General features: G+C 51.3%; 1 protein-coding gene across 1 annotated transcript in view; it reads left to right on the plus strand.

Moving 5' to 3' along the window:
* Window positions 1-18,250, plus strand: part of DCDC2C (doublecortin domain containing 2C) — a 65,244-nt gene that overhangs the window by 14,487 nt on the left and 32,507 nt on the right. The window contains exons 4-6 of the mRNA XM_043927832.1: window positions 2,625-2,753; window positions 6,798-6,935; window positions 10,583-10,625. Coding sequence (XP_043783767.1) covers window positions 2,625-2,753; window positions 6,798-6,935; window positions 10,583-10,625 — 310 coding nt within the window. The remainder of the gene's footprint in view (window positions 1-2,624; window positions 2,754-6,797; window positions 6,936-10,582; window positions 10,626-18,250) is intronic.

Genomic DNA, 18,250 nt, shown 5'->3' on the forward strand with positions numbered 1-18,250 from the left:
CACGACCATGACCACGACCATCACCATCACCACCATCACCATCATCACCATCACCACCATCACCACCACCACCACCATCACCACCACCACCACGACCATCACCACAACCACCACCACCATCACCACCACCACCACCACCACCATCACCACGACCATCACCACCACCACCATCACCATCACCACCATCACCACCACCACCACGACCATCACCACCATCACCACCATCATCACCACCACCAGCACCACGATCATCACCATCACCACCACCATCACCACCACCACCACCACCACGACCATCACTGTCATCACCACCACCACCACCATCACCACCACGACCATCACCATCATCACCACCATCACCACCACCATCACCACCACCACCACCACCATCACCACCACCACCACGACCATCACCATCACCACCACGACCATCACCATCACCACCACCATCACCACCACTACCACCACCACGACCATCACTATCATCACCACCACCACCACCACCATCACCACGACCATCACCACCACCACCACCACCATCACCACCACCACGACCATCACCATCATCACCACCATCACCACCACCATCACTACCACCACCATCACCACCACCACCACCACCATCACCACCACCACCACGACCATCACCATCACCATCACGACCATCACCACCATCATCATCACCACCACCACCATCACCACCACCACCATCACCACCACCACCACCACCACCATCATCACCATCACCACCATCTCCACCATCACCATCACCACCATCTCCACCATCACCACCACCACCATCACGACCATCACCACCATCATCATCACCACTACCATCACCATCACCATCACGACCATCACCACCACCATCATGACCATCACGACCATCACCACCATCACCACCACCACCACCACCACCATCACCACCACCATCATCACCATCATCACCATCACCACCACCACCACGACCATCACCACCACCACCACCATCACCACGACCATCACCACCATCACCACCACCACCATCACCATCATCACCATCACCACCATCACCACCACCACCACGACCATCACCACCACCACCACCACCATCATCACCACCACCAGCACCACGATCATCACCATCACCACCACCACCACCATCACCACCACCACCACGACCATCACCATCACCACGACCATCACCACCATCACCACCACCACCACCACCACCATCACCACCATCACCATCACCACCATCACCACCATCACCACGACCATCACCACCACCACCACCACCACCACCACCACCAGCATCACCACCACCACCATCAGCATCACCACCACCACCACCACCACCACCACCACCATCACCACCATCACCACGACCATCACCACCACCACCACCACCACCACCACGACCATCACCACCATCACCACCACCACCATCACCATCACCACCATCACCACCACCATCACCATCATCACCACCACCACCACCACTATCACCATCATTATCACCATGATAATAAAATTCATTCCTGGATCCAGGTCCTATTTCCTACTTTGAAAAAATACTTCTTATTTAGAAACATTTAATGTTTGTCCTACTTAAACAATTAATAGTAGCTGTCTATGTTTGGAAAGACTTTTGGTGTACACCCTTTAGGAGCACCACTAGGTGGGAACGTTGCTGCAAATCTTCAGTGTAGTAGTAACATCACACATGAGTTGTGATGCAGCTTGCACAGAACATCCTTTCAAGGTTTGTTTGGGGGCAACATTTAAACATGGAAAAGGTGGACTCTGGAGTTTGCAGGCCTCTTGCCACAGAGCCTTAATGAGAGAATGGATTCTTTTTATTGGGTGCAAACATGTTAAATTAAATTTACATTTACCCTGAAAAAAAAAAAAGAGATGTATTTCTCCAGTTTTAAATTATTTGCATTTGGATGTGGCTTAGCGGGAAAGAACCCTCATGCCAATGAAGGAGATGTGGGTTCGATTCCTGGGTCGGGAAGATGCCCTGGAGAAGAAAATGCAACCCACTCCACAATTCTTGCCTGGGGAATCCCACGGACAGAGGAGCCTGGCAGGCTACAGTCTGTGGGGTTGTGGAAGAGTCAGACATGGCTTAGCGACTGAACAACAATATTATTCCATTGCATGTATGTTCCACATCTTCTCTGTCCATTCCTCTGCTGATGGGCATCCAGGTCACTTCCACGTCCTGGCTGTTGTAAATAGGGCTGCAGTGAACGCTGGGGTGCATGCGTCTTTTTGCATTATGATTTTCTCTGGGTATGTGCCCAGTAGTGGGATTGCTGGGTCATATGGAAATCCTATTCTTAGTTTTTTAAGAAACCTCCATACTGGTCTCCCAAGTGGCTGTATCAGTTTTCATTCCCACCAACAGTGTAGGAGAATTCTGTTTTGACAGAGGCATAGTTTTTAAAGAACAGAGTGTAGCCCTGCTCATTGATGTGTTCTCTCTCCTAGGAGGCCGAGTCCCTGCTGTTTCTGCCCCCTTCTCTGAGCTCAGGGCTTTGCATGGTTTCCATGGTTCTGTGTTTTTTTCTTGAACGCCCAGCGTTTTCCCCCAGAGCGTGAGGCACTAACAAAGTCTTTTCCTTTTATCCTTGCAGTGTTTTCACAAATGGAAGATTATTTATTCCACCTGTAAAGATTATTATACCCAAATTCAGCCTGATGGAGTGGAACAGCGTGCTGGCCACGGTCGGGGAGAAGGTCTTTCCTCTGGGAGGCGTTAGAAAGTAAGCCTGCGGGCTGCCCCAGGGACCCGGGAAGTGGGGGTTTCGGTGAGAACTTCTAACCAGTACAGCGAGGTCTGACATGAGGCTCGTGAACTCTGGTTTTAATTCTTCAGGCAGGCAGTATTTCTGGAGTCTTCGGACCATACTTATTTTTAACCATTTTTGTGCATTCACGCAATGAAGTTTCGTGAGTGTCCCCCTCCCACGAGGTGTGGTGAACATGGCTACCCAGGCAGGTGTGTCCCGTGACCCCACTCTGTCCCCAGGGCCCCCAGCGTCCCCGCGGGTGGCCAGCAATTACACCTGGGCAGGAGAAGTCGGGGGACTGACTGGCCCATCGGTGGGGGTGGAGTCCTTGGACAAAGGAGGCCGCAGTAGCCGCACGTGGGTCACACTGGGGAGGCGCTGAGCTTCCCAAGGCCTGTCTCCTCCTCTGGGAAACTGGAAATTAGAACAGTACCTGCTTCCAGGAGTCATGATGTGGTGGTGTCTGAGGAACCCTTGGTGTGTTGTGAGTGTGGGATGGGCTGGCAATCACGATCAGGAACAAGCGAAGGGTCTGGGGGAAACCGCAGATGGTCCACTGTATACAGCTGGCGTCCTTGTGAGGAGGTAGCCAGGCCTGAGGCCAGAGCAGCCTCCAGTGTCCATACCATGCAGGCCCTGCAGGCCGGCACCTTGCTGTCTCGAGGCTGCTCTGTGTGTGAGTGTGCATGTGTGTGTGCGTGGTCAGTGATGCACTTGGGAGGAGAGGGCTGGGGTGGCCACGGGGACAAGGTCCCAAGCAGATGGAAGGCGCTGGACCTGGAGGTGGGAAGGTGGTCTCTCGTGAGTGGACGGGGGACAGCGAGCCGAGTGAGCAGAGCAGAAGTGAGGCCGAGCAGAGTTGGGGGCCCCACGAGCCTGGGCCCGGGATGTGCGGTGGGATGCCTTGCAGGGCCGCGGTTTTCTCTGATGCTTGGCGGCCCGGGGTGAGGGAGGGGGCAAATGGGTGGACGGCCCATGGCCGGGCAGGGAGGGACCAGCCCGGAGGGGCTCGGTGAGGAGGTGAGTCCAGGGACGGCCCGAGGTCGTAGCCAGCAGCTTGGTGGTCTGTGCAGGGAGGCAGCGGAGGTCGTCGAGGCCGCAGGGCTTTGGCCGGAGGGGAAGGTGAGGCTGAGACAGCAGTGGAGTCTGCTCGGGCAGCAAGCCCAGGACGAGGGAGGGTGGCCTGTCCTCCGGCGCCCCCTGTCTCCCTGTCCCAGCTGGAGAGCACGGTACTGAGCAGTCCTGGCCGAGTCGAGTGAGGCTCCGAGGTCCGACCGTTTCCACTCTCAGCCTCTGTGGAGCTCGGTCGGCCGTGCCGGTGACCCTGACCCTGGTCTCTCTGCTTTCTCACCCGCTGGGGGCACTTCCAGCTCAACTGCCCTCTGTCTTTCCTTCTGTGACATTAATCTTCATTGTTTCTACATGTGTTTCTTCCTTTCAGCTCCTGTTTTAGCTTCTTTGGGGATTCCTATTGTCTGCATGATGGCACTTCTCATTTTTACCCCCTAACTTTCCATCTCTGTGTTCTGTTATCATTCCCTGCTTTGTCCTGGGATGGCTCCTCTGTTTTATGTTCCAAACAGTAATTGCTTATTTTGTTATTTTTTATTGAAGGATAATTGCTTTACGGAATTTTGCTGTTTACTGTCAACCCTCAGCATGAATCAGCCATAGGTGTGCACACATCCCCTCCGTTTTGAACCTCCCTCCCGTCTCCCTCTCCATCCCACCCCTCTAGGTTGATACAGAGCCCCTGTTTGGGTTTCCTGAGACAAACAGCAAATTCCCGTTGTCTATCTATTTTACACATGGTCATGTGAGTTTCCATGTTACTCTCTCCATACATCTCACCCTCTCCTCCCCTCCATGTTCCATAAGTCTATTCTCTATGTCTGTTTCTCCACTACTGCCCTGTAAGTAAATTCTTCAGTACCATTTTCCTAGATTCTGTATATATGCGTTAGAATAAGGTATTTCTCTTTCTCTAACTTCACTCTGTATAATAGGTTCTAGGTTCATCCACCTCATCAGAAATGACTCAAATGCATTCCTTTTTGTGGCTGAGTAATATTCCATTGTATATATGTACCACAACGTCTGTATCCATTCATCTGCTGATGGACATCTAGGTTGCTTCCATGTTCTAAGCTATTGTAAATAGCGCTGCAATGAACATTGGGATACATGTGTCTCTTTCAAGTAATTGCTCATTTCTCAGTTCCCTTACTTTATAAAGTTTTCCTTGTTCAAGCTCCTGCTCCATCTGTCCCAGCACTTCCTCCAGTGGCGTCTCCCCAGGCTCCATCCCCAGTGCCTTGGGGTGCAACCCCCGGAGCCCGGGCTTTGGGGGGATGCTGTCCTCCAGGCTATGACAGGTCAGTCTGCCACCTCCCCGGGCCGCTCACTGCTGAGGGTGCCTGCCCCACCCTGACTTGCTGCTGGTCAGCTGTGAGCCCTCTGGGGGGACAGGCACTGACCGTCCAAGGGAAGAGCAGGCGGGGAAGGGAATTCCAAGCCCTGCCTCCCACCTGGAAGCCTGGTGCTCAGCTCCCAAGGTGTCTCACTGCTCTCTCCTGTCTGGGGTCTCCTTGTTGCCCCTCCAGGTGACCCATGGCAGCAGGGCCAGGAGCTGCCCTGGTTGGAAACAGATGCTCAGGCCCCATCCTGGGCTCACGGGATCAGCGCTTCAGTGGCGGGGGGGCCCCCGCCGCTGTGCGTGAGCCAGCCCCCGGGCTGGTCCCCCGCTTGCTGGTGTGTGATGGAGGGAGGGGTAGGTCCCAGGGGTCCCGCCTGTTCCACATGTCCTGCTTCCTTCTCTCGTCTCCCCTCCTGTGCTTGCTGCAGTTGTTGGTAAGCACGTCCTCCACCCCAGCGACAGCTCTGCGTCTCCTTCCCCGGGGCGAGGTGCTTTCCCTTGGTCACATCCCATCCATAACAGCCAGCTGAGTGCCGTCAAACAGCACTCGCCCCACATTTCCAACCTCCGCTCACTCTGAGTCAGCGATGAGCTCCTCCCCTTAGAATTCCAGGCTCGAGATTCAGTGTTCAAGTCCTCTGGGTGTCATCTTTCAGTGGCAGTCAGCCCCCTGTGTCCTGGATTTTTGCAGAGACCCCTTCTGCTTCCGCAAAGCCTTCCATCTTCACACATGGAACTCCTATGCACCCTTCACACCCCTCTGCACATTCTCCCACCTCAGTGAAGCCTACAGTAGCTTCTGGTCTTTCTCTCCTCAGAACACTGGCCCTTTGCCCTTCTCTGGTCCTACTTGGCTTCCAAGTTTTGTACACTTCTTGACTCTGGGGAAGCAGTGACTTTCTTATTCATATTTTTATCCAAGGCAATGACTACCTCATTGTCTTGTGCCTAACAGATGCTCAACATTGAGCGATCTGAATGGCTTCTTAAATGAATGAATGAGTGCATTAATACTTGCCGGAAAGAGTGCAGAATGGAAAGCAGACATATTTTATTCTTTCAGTGCTTATAAGAAGGCATATTATTTTCTAATAAATGCCAGGGTGTTTTTTTTCAAGTATTGTTATACACCATAAGCCAATTTGTACTAATTTTAGCTGTTATTAGTTAAAATTAATTGAACAACAACCAACAGCTTAAAGTGTTCTTCTCTGAAAGGGCCTTTCAGCACTTGTACATAATTAAAAATTAAAATTAAATAAAATTAATTTTATTTTTTATTAAAATTATTTTATTAAATTTAAATTAGTATTATAATATTTAAATTATTAAAATTATTTTATTAAAATAAAATTAATAAAATTAAAATTAAATAAAAAATTAAAAAATCTGAAAATGTAAAGCAAGCCCAATCCTGGCAGAGCCGCCCGCTCAGGGCTCGGCCTGTTTGGATTAGGTTTGTTCAGAGAGCATCAGTCCCGTTACTCCCTATGTGGTCCACATGCCAGTCGTGTTGGCTACTGGGTGCCCCTTCTCCCCATCCTCGGCCCTGACGTCATGGCTCTTAAATCTCCAGCCCATTGCTTTTTCTTTATCCGCAGATTATTTACAATGAATGGACATCTTTTGGACAACTCCAAGGATTTGCAAGACAACCATTTTTACGTGGCGGCGGGACTGGAGGCCTTCAAGAATTTCCCTTACTGGAAGTCCCCGAAGGTGCCGAGTGAAGTCCAACAGTGAGCACTTTCCATTCCTTTATTCCGCCTGGTGAAACCTGCCCTTTCCCTGGCACCTCTCCCTCACGTGGCCAGTTCAGTTCAGTCAGTTCAGTGGCTCAGTCGTGCCCGACTCTCTGTGACCCCACGGACTGCAGCAGGCCAGGCCTGCCTGTCCATCACCAACTCCCGGAGTTTACTCAAACTCATGTCCATCGAGTCGGTGATGCCATCCAACCATCTCATCCTCTGTTCAGGTATCTGTTCAGGTATCTGCTGTTACCAGATCAGTTCAGGTATCTGCTGTTTTTCTGTAGTGAAATTTGATCTTCTCATTTTATATGTGATGCAGTTTTGGATTTTCAAAATCTTAGGCGTGGAGGAACCTCTGGTATTGGGGAGAGTTGCACAGCACAGCGACGTCCTGTGTCCAGTGCGCTGGGGACTGGGGTTTTTCTGGGTTCCTGGGGTCACAGAGGTCAAGGGTTTAAACGTGCAAGATGGAGGTAGTCCCAGGCCACGGTCATGATAACCCACCCTCCCCCTGACACAGTTTGTTTTCTTAATTCAACTTGCTTTTCCTTCTGTAAAGCAGTGTGTGCCGGGGAGTGGTCTCTCCTGGTGAACAAAGCCATGATTTTACTAGATCCCGTACCTGGGTAACAGGGAGCCCTCGGAGTGTGGGTCTTTGGTTGTGGAGGAGTGGCTGGGAGGAGGATGAGACGGCGGGGGCTGCGATCCCGTCCCCTGAGAGCGTCTGGCGACTGTCCGTCACTCTCCGGTGGCATCTGGGACAGGGCAGGCGGGCGCCTGAAGAGAAGGCCCCGTGCTCTCCTGTGGGCTCAGGCCTGGGGGACGGCCGGGTTCTTCCCTGAGGCAGAAGTGCCCGGCGCTGGGGCTCTGACGTGCGTCCGGCGTCCTGAAGAGCCCGGCGTCGGCGCGCTGACGTGTCTCCCGTGTCCAACGTTGGCGCTGACGTGCGTCCTGCGTCCTGAAGAGCCCAGCGTCGGCGCGCTGACGTGTCTCCCGTGTCCAATGTTGGCGCTGACGTGCGTCCCGGGTCCTGAAGAGCCCAGCGTCGGGGATCCGACGTGCGTCGATGCTCCTGAGAACGGAGCGGACTGCTTCAGCAGAGAGTTCGTCTTTCGGTCCCGGTCCTTGAGGTGATGAGACAGGTGGTTTGCGTCCGTCCCCGGGGCAGAATGGTGCCTGACCCCTCCGCGAATTTCCGTGTCCCACCCAGCTTGCCCTCAGGCTGTATTTGTGTGAAAACCCTCCGTGCTCCCAGCTCCACGTTATCAGCCTGTGGATTCCAGTCCCGTCTGCCCTTTCTGAGTTTGCCGCCAGATGCAGACACCGCCCTGTGGGTCTGGGGCCCTCGGGGTCACGGCGCCGGACGAGCTGTGAGTGTTGGATGCCCGGTGTCGTCGGGGCGGCCCCGGGCTCCGCAGACGGGCGGGCAGGAGGCTGCCTGCGGGACCGAAGGTCGGAGCTGTATGCCAATCCAGCTCCTCACGTTTGGCCCCAAGGGAAGGCTTGGGCTTGGTGCCTCTGGGTCAGCTGAGAAAACCGGCCTGGGCAGGGGAGGCCAGGCCTGCGGGCATCAGATGTGCCCTGCTGGGGGCCAGGCCTGGGCCTGCCCGGGAACCTGCAGCCGTCCCCGCGTCTCCTGCACCAGGGGTGTCGGGCTCTTGGGGGCCGTGGACCCGTGTACACACGAGCCCACGTGTTTCTTCACGGGGCTGTCGCTGCAGTGTTTAAGGCGGACCAAGCACCCGTCTGAGCTCCAGGCCTTGCTGAGATGAGCAGTGTCTGAAGCCCACCCTCGGGATTGTGCTGCGCTGGTGGCTGGGCCCCCAGGGTTGTGTCAGATCCACACTTAGTGTGGGGCCTATGGGCGGGCCTGCGGGAACCCTCCGCGTCGGGCTTCTCCCTCGAGCTGTTAGGGTCACTGCGTTGAGAACAAGAGGCATCTGTTTTCATCTCACTGCGGGGCACTGGGTGGTTTCCGCCTTGCCGGCGGGCCTTCACCCCCACCCCAGGACCCCCGCAGGAGCTCCGAGTGGGAAACTTGAGACGCTTTCACGGGAGCAGTGTCCTCCTGCCCAATTTGGCTCCTCCGCGGCTAGGGTTTCTACTTTAAGGCTCCCTTCGTCCCGTTGGTGGACGGGGACCCCCCGTGGTGTGGTGGGCAGGTGGATGCTTGGGTAAGCGTCCCGCCCCCACGCCTGGCGGGGCTGGGTATTTCCCGATTTTCAGTTCAGTTCAGTCGCTCTGTTGTGTCTGACTCTTTGCAACCCCATGGACTGCAGCACGCTAGGCCTCCCTGTCCATCACCAGCTCTCAGAGTTTACCCAAACTCATGTCCATTGAGTTGGTGATGCCATCCAACCAGCTCATCCTCTGTTGTCCCCTTCTTCTCCTGCCCTCAATCTTTCCTAGCATCAGGGTCTTTTCCAGTGAGTCAGCTCTTCGCATCAAGTGGCCAAAGTATTGGAGTTTCAGCTTCAACATCAGTCCTTCCGATGAACACCCAGGACTGATCTCCTTTAGGATGGACTGGTTGGATCTCCTTGTAGTCCAAGGGACTCTCAAGAGTCCCTTTTGAACACTAGTTCAAAAGCATCAATTCTTCAGCACTCAGCTTTCTTTATAGAAAGCTTTTTACCCCGGTTTTACTGCGGTTCTAATCCACTGCTGATGGTCCTGACAACGTGGTGGGTGGAGAGACAGTCGGGGCTGTTGGGCTGAGTTGAATGGTGCTCCCACTGTGTCCCTGGCTCCTCGCACGAGGGCCTCTGCCCATCAGTGTTTTGTTCTTTCCTGTCATCTGGTCACGTGTTGAACCCTGACCCGAGTCTCTGGGTTGCTTAAAGAGCTTTCTCCCTCGTCAGAGAGCTGGGGCTTGGGATGAAGAGTCCGCAGGGTGCATGAGAGCCTGAGTCCAGTCACCACTCAGGAGGCAGACCGGGCAGGTGCTCCTCAGCGGGAGGCCTGCGTCAGGGGGGCCGGTCCGAACGCGCACAGCGGAGGCCCGGAGGCCCCAGGGAAGTATTAGCTGCAGGGGGGCCGGTCTGCGTGGCTGTCGACTAGGAAGGCAGACGACTCGGAAGGCAGACAGGAGCCCTGCTGGCAGGGGAGGGGACGGGGGAGGAACCGGACTTTGGGCTGGATTGGCCCAACGTTGGCTGCTTTGGCCCCAGTTCTGCTGATCAGTTGGGCGTTTGAGTAAACCCTCGTGTCTGGAGCCCGAGTTGTCTACCAGCCCAAGGAGAGCAGGAATGCTGATTCTGCACGTCCTCTCAAGGGCTGTGTGAAGAAACCGTGTTTGCAAATGTGATTAAACAACTGTCAAATCCTTTCAAATGTTAGGGTTCCCATCCACCCTGCCCTGAGAGCATATAAAGGCCTTAGGGCAGAAGGTGCCTATAAATGTGCTGCCCTTGGGTCAACCTTGGGTCAGCCACTACCCCCCCACAACCCCAGGGTGGGGGTGCTTTCTCTTCCTGGAAGCTGATGTTGCTAGGAGGTTGTGTCCTCTGGGGACAGTTAGCTCCTTCCTTGTGGTGGTCAGTGTTTCCTGAGGCTGAGACGGTGGTCGACATTTTTATTTGATTATTTTGGTGAGCTTTAAACATTTCAAGCGTGACTTTCTTTTGTTTTTTCAGAAAGTACACAGACATGGAGAAACATTCACGAAGAAAGAAAAAAGTAAGTACTTCTTGACAAGGGACAGTGATAACTGTCCTCGCCCCTAGGGGGCTCTTGAGCATGTCAGTCTGTTCTGTTCTGAGTCAGGCCGCCAGCCCTTGGGTTTGCTCCCCTTCAGGTGAGGTGAGGTGCATTCCTCCTCCAGAAGACCCTGGTGTCCTTTGGCATCAAAAAGGACACTGGACAGGCTGGCTCCGCTCCTGTAGAACGAGCTTCTGAGCACAGGCTCCCTCCTGTGAACGAGGCGAACAGATCAGGGGCAAACCTGGGGCCCAGAGTCCAGGCCTGGGAGGCACGTCAGATGTTAGCGATGGAACACAGGGAGTACAGAGATAAAAATACACACAGGTCTTATGGGACCGCCTGGGAGGAGCAAAAGTGAGCCAAGCTTGGCCTGGAGGGAGCTGGGAGCGGATTTTAGGTAGACATGACAGCTGGAGGAAGTGTGTGTGTGTGTGTTTATGTGTGTGCACGTGTGTATGTGTTCATCCAAACACACAATCTGTTACTGCAACACAAAGCATGGGACAAGGGAGGCAGGTAGAGGCCAGATCTTGGCAACCTGGACAGGCCCACATCACCTGTTTATACGATGACCGCATATTCCAGACCAGCTTATGAAATCCGTGCTGCAGTGGCTCCGCTGTGTGAATATTCAACAAAGCTGTTGAATGCCTACTATTTCCTTCCTTCCCAACTGGTCTGCTTGAGTCCTGACCCTCTGGAACCTGTTGGCGTTGGGAGCTCTTGAGTTATCAGTCTACTGTTTTCTGATAGCAGGCCGCCAGCCTTTGGGTTTTGCTCCCCTCCTATGGCAGTTCCTATTTCATACCCACCGTCTGTCAGCTCCCTGCAAGGAGCTCTGGCTTCCGTACCCCCGGACCACCTTGCGTTCACCTGGGGCAAGCCTCGCCTTGGGACCCAGCCCTCGCTTGGTCTGTACTTGCCCTGGAAGAGCTCAGAGTGATGACACCACTGAACTGGCCCTCTTCACACTGAATTCATGGCCACAATCCTTGCCCAGCCGGCCTGCCCTGAAAAAGCCTCACTGCTGAAAAAAAATACTTTCTGAGTATATTTTGCTAAATATTGCTAGGGAGTTTTGCACATTTCTTCCTAGATGAGACAAGCCTGGACTACCTCTTTCTCCTGCTGTCTGGCTTTTGGTGTGAAGGTTTCTCTGATTTGATTCTGTTGTTATTTTGGTAGCTTCTTGAGCTGAAGGATCATCTTACTTACTTTTTTCTCTCTCTGTCTCTAAGGATTGCATTGAATGTTAAATGTCTGCTGGATGAATGGGTAAGCATCACCGAGAACACAGACATGATAGACGGGATTCTGCCCTCGGGGTGCTCTCTATCTAGTGGGGACAGACGCATGGACTTGTGCTGTGACACACATTTTGTATAAATGAGTCGTGTGATTAGGATGATGGCTGGTGGGAAGGGGGGCGGTCGGCACGTCTCCACGTGCAGACGAGGTGCAGGTTGGGAGACGTGACTCAGAGAAGCGCCAGGTCATCCGGGAGGGAAACAGCACAGGATCCGAGCTCTACAGCGTTATTCTCTGCCGCCTTCCCCGGGATTTCACACGTCGTGTGGGCACTGAATTCTCAGTGATGACTCTTATTTAGCATGAACGGTGCATGTTTGAAATCCCACACCTTGGTGGTTTTGGACGCTGCTGAACACACAGGTGATTGAATCCATCTGCTGCACCTGCAGTGCGGGTTGGTAACTACGTGCTTTTGTTGTGCCCTCTTTTCACTGTTTTGTTGTTTTGGCTTTGGCTCCTTATAACTAGGGATGTAGTTTTCTTTTCATTATACATTTAAAATCGATCTAAAATTGAGCACATTTCTTCCAGCGTATCTGCATTTCCTTTCCCCTTCTGGAAATCTATCACTGGGAAGATAATGGGTTTCGACAACAGTATTTAATACTTTGGACTCTTTAAACAGAATGATTACCAACATGGCATGAACTGCAATGCAAAAATGTGTCATTTTAGAAAAATTAGATCTATCATGCATACACAAGCAGGTTTTATTTTATTAATAGAAGACTAAAAGTCCTAGGAGAAAACAAACAGCACTGGTTTAGCAAAGGCTGAGATACAGACATCGAAAAGGGCTCTGCGTTATCCGTTGTCTCTTGTGTAAAGGTCCATGTGGCCTATTAACCTCAGAACGAGCCCCGAGGGGGTCCTAGCCCCGGCTGAGGACTGGGCTGTGTTGCTGAGAATGGAAACCGCTCTGCATGCTGACCCTTTCCCTTTGGCTGCAGGAACCTGGATTTAGGATGAGTCACGGCAACTATCTTACGCTACATACATGTGTTCCCTTATTTACTTGTTCCCGATTTTCCACTTCTAGCTTATTAAGCTTTCATCTATATTCTGTGCAAACCATCTCAACATCCTTCTGGAAAGTGAGGGGAGGAAATTTAAAAACCCACCTGGAAGCCCAGGACTGCCCCTCGGTGGGGACATCGCCCTGCAGCATGTTGAGGGGCTCTCCTGAGTCCTTGGTCGTCTCCCCATTCTAAGGGTGTCAGGTGGGCGGAGTAGCAGCTGTTGGTAAGACTGAGAACTGAGTTTTCTTTTAAATCTGCAAGCAGTTTTTTAAAACAGTTTTAAAAATTGAAGTATGGTTAATTTACAATGTTGTGTTACTTTCAAGGGCACAGCAGAGTAATTCCGTTATACATACATATGTGCATATGTTCTTTTTCAGATTCTTTTCTATAATAGGCTATTACAAGATATTGAGTACAGTTCACTGTATACTCAGTTGTATACAGTTCACACTATACTCAGTGTCCCCAGTGCTTGCTGCTTATCTGTTTTGTAGAGCAAAGTATCATATTTTAACCCCAAACTGCTAGTTTATCCCTCCCTCCTCTTAGCCCGTTTGCTAACCACGAGTTTGTTTTCTATGTTTGTGAGTCTATTTCTGTTTTGTAAATGAGTCAGTTTGTATCATTTTTTAAAGTTTCCACATATAAAGGATATCATATGATATTTGTCTTCCTCTGGCTTACCTTAATAAGATAACTTCTGATAATATGATAATGTTAGGTATGTTTGTTTCATACGATGATGATAATCATAATGATATGATAATCTGATAACATGAAAATCTCCATCCATATTGTTCCATTGTACACATGTACCACATTGTTCTTAATCCATTCACCTGTTGATGGATGCTTAGATTTCTTCCATGTCTTGACTACTGTAAATAGTACGGCTTCGAACATTGGAGTGTGTATATCTTTTTGAATTAGTGTTTTCTCTGGATATGAGCACAGAAGTGGAACTGCTGAATCGTGTGGCCTAAATCTGCAAGTGTGTGTTTTGTTTTAACGCATTTGATTTTTTAAAAATTATTTATTTTCGGTTGCGCCAGTTCTTCGTTGCTGGGCGTGGCCTCTCTCTGGTCGCGGCGAGTGGGGGCCGCTCTTCGTTGTGGTGCTCAGGCTTCTCATCACAGTGGCTTCTGCTCCTGCAGAGCAGGGCTCCAGGCGCATAGGCTTCAGGAGCTGCAGCTTGCTGGCTTAGTTGCTCTGCGGCATGTGAAATCTTCCTGGACCAGGGATCGAACTTGGGTCACCCGCGTTGGCAGGCAGATTCTTATCCACTGCACCACCAGCGAAGTCCTGCAAGTGTGTTTGTAAATGACCTATGGTACAAGGTCTTCCTGACCCTTCAGTGAACAAACTCAAATACACACAGAGTTCTCCACCCACAGACTGTCAGGCTTGAATGAGGGCATCTGTTGATGAATTTATGTGTGTCTGGTGGCCGGGCAAAGCTTCGTGTGCTGGAGATAACAGATGAGCCACATGTGAGTGTCTGCCAGTGGAGTGCCAGAACGTGCCAGTGAACAGGACGCAGGGACCACAGGATCGTGACTGTCCTCACCCGGGAAATGGGCTCTGTTCTCTGGTCTAGCCCAAGCCTGCTGTCATTCCCATTTCCACCAGCATCAACACCCCCCTTCATCAACAGTTCCAGGAGGGCAGCCAGTCACCTCTTTGACTTTCAGATGCACCCGTGTCTCTCCATTAGCACGGCCGCAAAGAGTGAGGAGGACACAGTATCTGTGGAGGGAAAGTGGGGTGCAGGTGGCGGGCTGGGAGGGCAGGTGAGACACCTGTATTCTTGGGGCTCCTGACCTCAGCAGGGAAGTGAAATGAACAGACGTGCACTTGAGAATCCCTGCTAACGACAGAACGAACTGTACGGGCTGAAAATGGAGCACGGGTGGAAATAGCAGAGGAGAGGCCCATCCTGAGGCCGCCGGGTCGCCCAGGCAACGGCACGCAGGGCGGCAGGCGGGCTGGAGAGCTGCCCCGCGTCACTGGTTCTGTGACGAGCGTTCGCCCGTCTTCCCGGCTCCGAGACAGCCGCGCGTCTTAGGCTGATGCCTCTTGGCCGTCGTGTTGTGGATTCATTTGTTGTCCCGGTGAACCTGACCACAGCCACTAGCTTTACCGTCTCTCCAGTTGAGGGGGTGCATGGCTGGCACTGCACATGGTGATTTTAATTGCTGTGTAAATGTCCTTGAAATGATTCTGCTGTGATTCAGAGTTGAAGTGGGCTCCTATGTGCGTTTGCTTTTAGTGGGTATGTTCTTCAGTTCCATATGCTTTTGTAAAACAACAGCCAATTCGTTTATGGACCCAGAAAGGGAGACAACCCATGCATAGCTGAGCTACCGGTTTCAATGACCTGTTACTGTGCAAAGAGCATTATCTAAAAACGAGGTGCTTACGACAAGAGGAGCTTACGACGACTCTTGACATGCCAGCCTTTGAGCTTCCCTGAAGGCTCAGCTGGTAAAGAACCCTCCTGAAACTCGGGAGAACTGGGTTCGATCCCTGGGTTGGGAGGATCCCCTGGAGTAAGGGAAAGGCTACCCACTCCAATATTCTGGCCTGGAGAATTTCATGGACTGTATAGTCCGTGGGGTCGCAAAGAGTCGGACACTACTGAGCGACTTTCACTTATGATGACAGCGATTCCTTATTTCTCTAGATTCTGTGGGTTGGCTGAGTGGGTCTTGGGCTGGTTCCACCAGGTACTTGTGAGGCTGCATTTAGCTGAAGGGTCCACTGGGCTGGGGGAGTCTAAGGTCATGTCCGCACTTCTGAAAGCTGGTTCTGGTTATTAGCTCCTCTGTTTTCCTTTGGGCTTCCCCGGTGGCTCAGGTGGTAAAGAACCTGCCTGCAACACAGGAGACTCAGGTTTGATTCCTGGGTCGGGAACATCCCCTGGAGAAGAGCATGTCTACCCACACCGGTACTCTTGCCTGGAGAATCCTATGGACAGAGGAGCCTGGCAGGCTATAGGCCATGGGGCTGCAAACAGTCAGACATAAGTAAGCTCGCACACACACACTGTTTCCCTCCACATAGTATTGATAATTATCTATGTCTAAATAGTTCCAAATGGCTTTTTTTCAGGATGTAGAGGAAAGAACTTCTGGGTAATAAGGAAGCACCTCAACATGGCTTAAGTGGCAACTTAACTTCTTTATTAGCAACGCAGGAAAGAACCATGTGTCTTACCGATTTTTGGCATCTCAATTCAGTAAAATGGGAAGGAAAACCGTGAGGAGGAACATGGGCATACCCAGATGACGGGAGTGTGAGGAAGTGGGAGGAGTCAGGAGTGACTTCAGGGTTCCCAGGGCGGCGGTGTGGATGGCGGTCAGGAGCTCAGAGAACTGGGCCCCTGGGGGAGCAGGAGGTAGATGTTGGTGTGCGAGGAGGTGCTTTGCTCAAGATGACCATGTCTGCCACACAAGAGGGAAGGGGCGATATGAGATGATATCTGTACAGAAAAGTATTGTTTTGGTTTTGTTTTGATCAGAGAAAAGCTTACTGCAGGGCCAAGCAAGGAGAACGAGTGACTTGGGCTCATAAACCCTGAACTCCCCGTGAAGCATTGTTGATGTCAAACAGAATTCTGTGTGATCTGCAGTAGAGGACAAGTCTGCTCCCATGTTCATCTGGGGTTATCCGTGTGGATTCTTTAATGAGGAAAAAGATGAAACTTCTCTGGATCTAATTGGATGCCTAGGAAGTGGGCGAGACCTTCTCTACATATTATGACAACAGGTTTCCTTCCTTATAGCCAAGGACTCCCACACAGGGAATGCCCAGGGCTTTAAGAGCGAGTATTCTGGACTCTGATGTCCTCAGTTGGAACCCTGGCTCTGCTGACCAGTGGTGAGACTTACTGCCACTGACCTCCACGGTTTCCATTGGTGAAAGCCGATTCCCCCCTTTCCTTCTTGTTCCCTCCCGCAGGATTCCTGGCATCTGACTTGCTTCCAAGGGCATAAATCTAAGCTAATGTAGATAATTTAAGCTAATGTAGATACCTTAACAGAGTATTTTAAAAAAAGTGAAGAGCAAAGCTGTTTGCTTCTTACATCTAGATTTCCGTTGAGAACAAAATGAAAGCGGAATTAACTTAGCGGAATTTTAAATCGCACTGTTCAAAATGCCCATTTTTAAGAGAATGGCAAAAATAATAATAATTAGCACACTTGAACCATACTTGGGACCCAGTCTGCCTTGTTTGATTGGCTTAGTTCACTTATTGCCCGAGGCAGATATTTGAACATCAGGAAATGCATTAGGACTCTGCCAATACCTTAATTCCTTTTTTTAAAAAAATTATTTTTATCTTTGGTTGCTGGTGTGGGCTTTCTCTAGTTGCGATGAGCGAGGGCTACTCTTGATCGCGGTGCCTGGGTTTCTCATTGCAGTGGCTCCTCTCATTGCAGAGCACAGCTCCAGAGTCTGTGGGCTTCAGTAGTTGTGGCACATGGGCTTAGTTCCCCAACAACGTGTAGAATCTTTCCAGACCAGGGATGGAACCTGTGTCCCCTGCTTTGGCAGGTGGATTCTTAACCACTGGACCACCACGGAAGTCCTAGGAGCCTGTCAATGCCTTAAATGGTCCACTTAACTTGAACCATGACTCTCTTAGTCCAATGAAAGTAATTGAAGACAGCCACTCTGATTTTGTTACAGCAAATTCAGTTTTATAGCACCCAAATTTACTGTGCAGTTGCCAAGCAGGAGACGTTAAGAAACAGGTTCAATCCCTGGGTTGGAAAGATCCCCTGAAGGAGAACATGGCAACCCACTCCAGTATTCCTGCCTGGAGAATCCCATGGACAGAGAAGCCTGGCGGGCTACGTTCCATGGGGTCACAAAGAGTCAGACACGACTGAGTGACTTAGCACGCACGCATGTATCTTCCAAAGAAGGTATCTATTACCTTCCAGAGAAGTGTGGCTAATTTAACAAACACTTAAAATTGGGTTTGTATATTAAAGTGATACATGGTGCAAGACTCCATAAAATACTGGTAAATAGTTAGTGAGCATTGTATTTATATCATATCCACGATCAGAATGTTAATATTACCTATTTCTCTTGGGCCATAAAACCCAAGTGTTGGTAAGCAAATAGTAAATAACTGAGATCAAGCACTGGAACCCAAGCGTGAGTGCATGTGGGCGCCTGATACCCACACTCTAATAGCCAGGTCTAGACTGAAGTTCAGTGTGAGATAAATACTCTGGAGCTGACATTTGCATGCTG

This window comes from Cervus elaphus, chromosome 16 (genome assembly GCF_910594005.1).
Source record: "Cervus elaphus chromosome 16, mCerEla1.1, whole genome shotgun sequence".
Lineage (NCBI taxonomy): Eukaryota > Metazoa > Chordata > Mammalia > Artiodactyla > Cervidae > Cervus > Cervus elaphus.